The sequence below is a fragment of the Drosophila willistoni genome, chromosome 3R (genome assembly GCF_018902025.1).
Source record: "Drosophila willistoni isolate 14030-0811.24 chromosome 3R, UCI_dwil_1.1, whole genome shotgun sequence".
Taxonomy (NCBI): Eukaryota; Metazoa; Arthropoda; class Insecta; order Diptera; family Drosophilidae; genus Drosophila; species Drosophila willistoni.
Window position 1 is genome coordinate 31494431 of NC_061086.1, and position 7805 is coordinate 31502235.

General features: G+C 41.6%; 2 protein-coding genes across 2 annotated transcripts; one reads left to right on the forward strand and one right to left on the reverse strand.

Annotated features, from left to right (window-relative positions):
* Positions 1 to 314: 314 nt before the first annotated feature.
* On the forward strand, positions 315 to 1464 carry LOC6649530 (uncharacterized PE-PGRS family protein PE_PGRS54). Its single transcript, XM_002072138.4, has 3 exons — positions 315 to 393; positions 460 to 1241; positions 1305 to 1464. The coding sequence occupies exons 1-3, from the start codon at positions 379 to 381 to the stop codon at positions 1315 to 1317; spliced, it is 810 nt and encodes a 269-aa protein (XP_002072174.2). The 5' UTR covers positions 315 to 378; the 3' UTR covers positions 1318 to 1464.
* A 3846-nt stretch (positions 1465 to 5310) lies between these two features.
* LOC6649531 (histidine-rich protein PFHRP-II) lies at positions 5311 to 7805 on the reverse strand. The gene is made up of 2 exons (XM_002072139.4): positions 7631 to 7805; positions 5311 to 6976 (listed from the first exon to the last, which is right to left on the reverse strand). Exons 1-2 carry the CDS (start codon positions 7640 to 7642, stop codon positions 5819 to 5821), a joined length of 1170 nt encoding a protein of 389 aa, XP_002072175.1. The 5' UTR covers positions 7643 to 7805; the 3' UTR covers positions 5311 to 5818.

Here is a 7805-nt window from a genome sequence, read left to right on the forward strand (position 1 = left end):
GGTTAATTTTTGCCCTACAGTGTCAAGGCAATTGTAATTGTAACTGCGTCTTGGATCGGCCACACTTCTAACACATTGTAGAACGACATTAAACATTAACTTGATAAAGTAGTCTGTAATACAATTATTATGTATTGTTGTAGTTGTAGTTCTAATAATTAACTTTGGTTGGCACTTGCCATTGATTTATGCAGGTAGCATGCAAACAGCAAGCTGGAAGCTGCTTCCATCTATAGACAATGTCTAGTGGCAATTAATCAGCAATTGTGGTATAAAAGCAGTACTAGGGCACTGTCAAGAGAGTCAGTTCCATTACAGATGCAGCAGAGAGCGTTCTGACAAGGATCTCGATTAACTATATATAGATTTCTTTCCACCATGCGAGCAATAGCAGTGAGTTTTAATCAATTTAATGGGACAATGTGATTGCAGATATATTCCCTTTTTATATTTCGTCAGTTGCCGTTGTTGCTGTTGGGCCTTTTGGTCATCCAGAAGGCAGAGGTGAGTGTGGCCCATGTGGTACCTCTGCCTGTGGCTGTTCCCTTGCCAGTGGCTGGAACCTATTTGATACCTCATCCGGGGCCAGTTGTGTTGTTAGTGCAACCGGTAGAGGATGATGGCTCGTATAAGCAAATTTTAGGTGTAGATGATGGACTATGGAAACCACAGCCTGGACTAGAAGGTGAATATGTAGAGACGGAGACGGAGACGGAAACGGGAATCGATTTGAGTGAGAATCAAAGTGCCAGCTCAACAGCGAATCTGGATGCAGCAGAGGATGAAGGTACTCTGACATCTGACAGCTCGGCGAGTGTAGCCGCCGAAACAGCAGCATCTTGCGAGGGTGGAGCTGGTGCAGGAGGTGGTGGAGCTGCTGGCCAGCCAGGTGGATTGCTTGGTGGGGCTGGTGGCGCCGGAGGTGCAGGCGGAGGAGGCATTTCGGGCGGTGGAGGCGGCGGCGGCGGAGGTGGTGGAGGTGGTATTGCAACTTCAGGCGACAGTGGACAAACAGGAGAGCCCGGAGCACCAAGTCCCTCTGGACCACAACCGGATGGTGAGGATGGGGCAGATGGCGCTGATGGCCCGGACGGTCCAGATGGTTCTAAAGGCGGCAAAGGAGGCAAAGGTGGCAAGGGAGCTCGCAATGGAGCTGGAGGCGGCGGAGGAGGCGGCGGTGCTGCTCCACATTCTGCCCCCTATCCAGCACCCGTATGGCCGGAACCGGAACTGAATGCAATGTAAACTAAAGAACAAAGTCTTTTTGTATATGTAAATTGACGTTCTTCTACTTTTCATTGCAGTCACGTGTTGTAGATAGATTCCTTGGAAATGCTGCAGCGGCCATTTTAACCTAGTGATTTAAGCCTTGTTTCTAGCCTTAAGTCTAGTCAACAATTCTAGAGCTCACATTTAAGTCCATGCAAGCGAATATTAAAATTCGATAATGCCTATACAAAAGTATTTAACTTTGCTTACAGTTCAGGCCATTAGTCTGCGTACAAACACACGCACACACACGCACATAAATTGGGAACACAATTCCGGGCCAGCAGCTGGACAGGTCTTTAATTTGTTTTTTGGCCATTTAATCACACTGCAGACAATGACTTTTTGTTTCCTCTTTCACTCTGATTGTCTTTCTCTCTCTGTTGGCTCTTTCATTTCTGGGTAATTTGAACTTTTCCAAAATTACACTCAATAAACTTGGTCTAGGCCAAAGACAAAAGTCAACGAAATCTGGTTTACAAGAGCTTTTTGGACAGCAGCTGCCAGCTGGCAACTTTATTTTTGCATAAATTATATTTTATGCCTAAAAGTAGGTTATGGAAATTACATTATCTATTTGCATCTCATCATCGAATTTGTTTGCTTTTGATCTGAGTTTGCGTTTAGCTTTGGGTTAAACACAAGGTAATGCGTAATTACGCATGTCAATCAATTAATGTTAATTTATACGGCACAACCAAATGTCAGAGATACATATTCCTGTGTACATATTTATATATATAAATTGATATTCATACAGGGACAAATGTGTAGGTTTAAGTATGTTTGATTAATATTCATAAATTGCCAAATGCGAATATTGAATTTAACTTATGGCGAAATCCTTGCAATGAATATTCTTAGAAAGTCCTTACATTATTTGACTTTAAGTGTGAAAAAGAGTTTTGCAAAATCTGTTATTCTTATATGATTTTCGAACATTTAAATCGATTTCATGTGAATTTATGTCACATTGTTCATCTTCAGGCTACATTTAAGGTATAACTACACTGTTTTAAAATAAGTTAATGACAATGGGAGCAACCATTTCCCTTGATTGAAATACACGACAAGGATAAAAAAAAACACACCCAGACACTTACACACTTATATAAAACAAAAAATTTCAGTGGAATACACATTTAAACAAAGGATTTAACTGATGATTATACACATTTATTCCACAAATCACAATTCGCTTCAGGATTTATATTAAGCAAATTCTGAAAAATGCATTTTAATGAATTCCTGCGAATTACCTTAACAAATTATTCTGCTAGAAAATATTTGGCTAAAAAATAAAAACAGCAGAAAAAACCAAAACATATAAAAATGCTTTGATATTACAAGGTTTTTCGCAGAATAATATTAAAATTTAAAGTAAATTTCTGGTGCAATTCACTATAGATAAAACCAGAAAAAAAAATGTACTGCAGTTAAGTAAATTTGTAGTTAAAGTATAGTTTTTAGTTGATAAATTGTCTTGATTTTGCTTAACTGTCCTAAACCACACAGATTATTACAATGGATTTCAACACTCTGTCGATTACAACATATATTCAAAACAGATCAATTAGGCCATAAATTAACGCCTTAACCATAAATTAAATTGATGCAAAACATAAAAGTCACTTTAACAAACAGCAAAATATGCAAAATGCAGCCAAAAAAAAAAAAAAGGAAAACCGCCCACCACAAAAAAACAAAACACAGAAGAAAAAAAAAACAAATGCAGAATTGTTATATTTATCGGACAAACTTAAGCTGTACCGATCTGTGTATACCCTAGCAGAATCTTTCAGTATCTAACCAATCAAGTTAAGTGTGAAAAACTAATGAACAATGCTTTTCTTCTGAAGGGTATACCCAAGTTGGGATAAATCTATTCAAAATCCACAACGAGTGGCATACAATTATGGTATTTGTTTACTCAACAATTGGGCAGCCCTTCCCTTGATGGAAACCAAAAAGGCTGCAATACCGACTGGCCAGAATATTTGGCCAAATTGGTTTCATATTAAATAAGCGTGAATTCTGTGAATGTGAATGAAGCATTTTTTTGAAGCCTGAAGTGCAATAATGAACAAGCACATTCACTTTTGACTTGCGGCTCGTGCCACGCCCCATATCAGTGCTCATGTGAGTGTGTGTGTGTGAGCCAACTTACTGGGCGGTCGAAATGGTCAAGCTACCGTTCTAGGCATTTTAAAGCAGCTGGCAATTTAAACAATTCCAATTGCCGATTTCAGCTTTTATGTTTTTGGCAAATATGTAATTAAATTAAGAGACCGTCGGGTCAGTAACCGAACTCATAGCTGTAGGCGATGCGAAAGCGAAATCGAAACCAAATCCATTTGCCACTTCCCCCTTTCCACCCAATGAAGGTCGTTCGAGTGGATATTTAAAAATTAAATCAAGCCCGAGTGCTAAATATAACATTTTTTCTCTCTCGCTCAAGCGAAGGGCCATAGAAATTCCTAATTTCCAACTAACTAAACCACTTCTGAAGAGGAAGAGGAGGAGGAGGAGAGTATGAAGTGAATTCATTTATTCCTAACCCGCCATAAATTCAAATGCCAATGCATGCTTAATTAAATGGCCTACGGTGTACAGTTGATATTGCCTATTGCCGTCCCAGGAAAAGAATTTACGATGGTTTCCATAACCAGGTAAAACTTGGCCAAGCCCTCTTAACAGGTGGGCAGTTGAGTTAAGTTGAGTTGAGTTGATTTTGGTTGGCTTCGTTAGTTGGTTTTTCGTGGAAAATTGAAAATCCTTTCGCCCCCACACTCCTTGCCCTCTCTCTATGTATGTATATGCCCTTCATTCGAAGCGAACGGAAGGGATGGTGACCTTTGCGTGCACATCGAAGGTTGTTAATTTTTAATTAGTTAGTCTCAGCTAACCTGCCCTGTAATTGACTTTTCCCATCGTCTCGATGCGGTCACCCAGCATGTTTGGAGGTTGCCAAGGTTATTGATTGGGGCCAAAAAGGTTGCATTTGAATTTATGGCTTATAGGCACATGCCAGAGACATATAATCAATTTCTGCATCATTGACAAATATCAAGTAAGAATTATTTGCTTAACTTTCACGCATAAGCCCAATGAAATAAAATGAAAGACAGCGGCATGCCGCATTGATTGATTGTTTACTCTCCCAACGATGCCACATGCAGCTGACTCTCACTCTCTCTGTCGCCCCATCTCTTTCTCTCTAACATCTATTTAAGCCCAACGCCCATTCGGCCCATCATCCTTGTGGCACAATGCCATCACACGCTGTCACCGTCAATTTTCCTACATGCAAATTTCAATCGCAGCACTGCAAATATTTATGTGCCTTTCAAACGCATCTCCACATCTCTGAGTGGTGAGTCTCGGAATCGGAGGATTCCCTGTCTCTCTCCCTGACTCTCTCTGACAACATGCGTATGTGGTTGTCAAAGTGAGAAACATATTTTCTACTATTTGACATGACATTTTAAACTTAAATATTTACGATATCTTCCAATTATTCTAGCAATGAAATGCTCCCCAAACTTACACATTGAAATGACGTTTAATACATATGTTAAAATCAAATTCGATGCAATCGGGAATCTTGGTATAAGAATCTTAAGAGGGATTCAATTCTTAAATGAAGTAAAACATTTAAACGGTATTTTCAAACAATTTTAAATCGAATTTACTTATCACTTGAAATATTCGATGAGCATTCATTTAAAAAATGTTTAAAAACAATAACAAGTCACATTAATTTTGATTGTAGTCATTTGTTTCTCGTACTCAATTTAAAAGGGGAATTTTCAGAATTATTTCTTAATTGTTGTTTTAGAAAATTGGCTATTACTTTTTAGTCTACCACTGACCAAAAGGTTAACAAATAATGTATCCTTTTTAAGAACGGTAAATTATTGTTTTATCTAGAGAAAATTTTCATACCAACTTTAATGTTGTTATGTTTTTTGTTAGGAAATCAAAAGTCAAATTAAGAACAAATACATTTTAGCAGTTTATTTCTCTGTTTTGCAGTTTCATATAAAATATAGTTTTTACATATATATATATATTGTCTGGTTTATATATGTTTTCGCATAGATTATAACAGTTATTTACAACACACTCGTACAGCGCTTTTGGAAAACTCAACGGAAAAGGAAACAGTATAGAAAGATAGATCATAGATAGAAAGAGAAAAGAGAAGATACTTAGAAAATAAATCGATCAAGATATAATATATACTTGATATTGGCAGTGATTTAAAAAAGAAGAAGAACAAAGTGGAAGAACAAGTCGTTTAGTTCGTAATTAGTTTCAATTTAGATCGCAATTTGGGGCAAGTAGGCAATCTGTTGCCTACATCTCCCACATATTTCGCCTTTTTTTGTGATTTCGTTTGCATGTGTGTTTGTGTGTGTGAAAGAGAGAGATACATAGAGTGGGTTAGAGAGCAAAGTTCGCCGCCGAGAATCGCGGAGGGCGGGGGCAGAGGCTTCGGTAGTCGGTTAGAGTGAAACAGAATAGATCAGGCTGGCTGAGGATAGCTTTAGTAGTGATCGTAGTGCGCATGGTACTGGCCATCATCCTCATGAGCTCCACCACCACCACCGTAGTAACCACCGTGGGAGCCACCGTGGCTACCATGGCTGGCAGCGGCAAGAGCGTTCAGATGCGCGGCACGAGCGTGTTGCACCTCAGCAGGCTCCACGGGAACACCGTTGTGGATGACGGGAATGTGAATGGGACCCTTATGCGCATAACCGCTGGCATAGCTGTGGGCATGGCTGTCGTGACCGCCATCCCAGCGACCATCGTACTGGCCATCGTAGCCACCATCCCAGGAGCTGTGCGAGCTGGCATGGGAAGAAGCCTGTGAGACGGCGGCGTAGTGGGCGGCCTTAGCATGCTGCACTTCGGGGGTATCGACTGGGACTCCGTTGTGGATCACTGGCACATGGTAGCCACCGTGGGCAATTGGGGCAATGGCATGACCCGATCGGGCAGCGGCATGGGCAGCGAAATGAGCGGCCTTGGCGTGTTGTACCTCAGCTGTGTCAACGGGAGCACCATGTCCGTGGGCAACATGACCCAGAGCCTTGGCGTGGGCAGCATAATGTTCGGCCTTGGCAGCTTGTACATCGGGGGTGTCTACTGGAACTCCACCATGGGTAAGTGGCACATGAGCGGCGCCGCCATAGGCCCAGGGACCGCCATAAATCGAACGCTTGTACAAATGATGACCTCCAGCGTTGTGGGCAGCAGCAGCATGAGCAGCAGCATGGGCAGCCTTGGCGTGTTGCACTTCGGGAGTATCTACTGGGACTCCTCCGTGGGTCAGAACGGGAATGTGAATGCCATGAGCGTGATGAGCATATGGCACATAGGCGGAATGGGCATGAGCTGCAGCGTAGACTGGAGCACCATGGGCGAGGGGAGCCTTTGGCAAGTTGGTGCCAACAGCATTGAAGCCATGATGAGGATCGGCGGTATACGAAACAGATTGCAAATGACCGTGTCCATCTACATAGGAATAGGAGCCATGAGTGGTGCCATCATGAGAGCGTGTCTCATGCTTTTGCGAATTGGGATCAGCATAGCCGTAGGAGTAGGTATGACTGTGGGGATCCAAATGTTGGTATTGTGTGGAGACGGCACCATGCCACGAGCCGGACACTGCCGAGACGAGGAAGGCGGCAGCAAGCAACTAAAACCAGGAGAAAAACGATATCACAGTTAATGGATGCTATGGACTAAACATATCATTAATCATATTCCCTACTAATCTCTGTCTTCCTCTCTCTCTCTCTCTCTCTCTGGAATATCTGTCACTGATGTAAACTTTTCTCTCGGCTATTGCTCCGTATAAGCTAATTGCATGTTTTTCTGCGCTTGCGTCAATGTTTACCACATTCGCTTTCTTTGAGCCAAATAAACATTGACTCAGCCCCGCCTCTCTATGCTTCTGCCCATCCCATTGCCATCATCAGACACACACAATCATTCACTCCACTTGCACCTATCTCACTTTTCAGCGCTTTCAAGCGCAACCATTTGATTTGATTCCCAGATACTCGTTTACGCCAATCCAAAGATATTACCGCATGCGATGCGATTATGTATTATTATATGTGTGTCAGCAGGTGAATGGAGCTCCGACTGACGGAAGCAGACATAAACTAGCCGTATCTACAGAACAGCTGCTGATGATTGGCTAGATTAAGTATGTGGCAAGGATACCATGCATTTTCTCAACGTTGAAGAGTATATTAATTATAAGGATATACATATTTCTATATGCACACTTATTGAATTTGATTTTGGGTATTCACTCAAATGATCACCGTTTCGAGTTACTTACGAATGACTTCATGTTCGGTTTTTCTTTTACGTTGTAATCACAAAGCAGGAATCTCTTTGGGATTCGTAACAAAAGGAAACTAACTACGGGGAAACGCACACACGCACACACACGTTACGGCACTAGACACTTGGTTTGGGGGTTTTTGGAAGCTGGTTGAACCTCCTAGAATCAC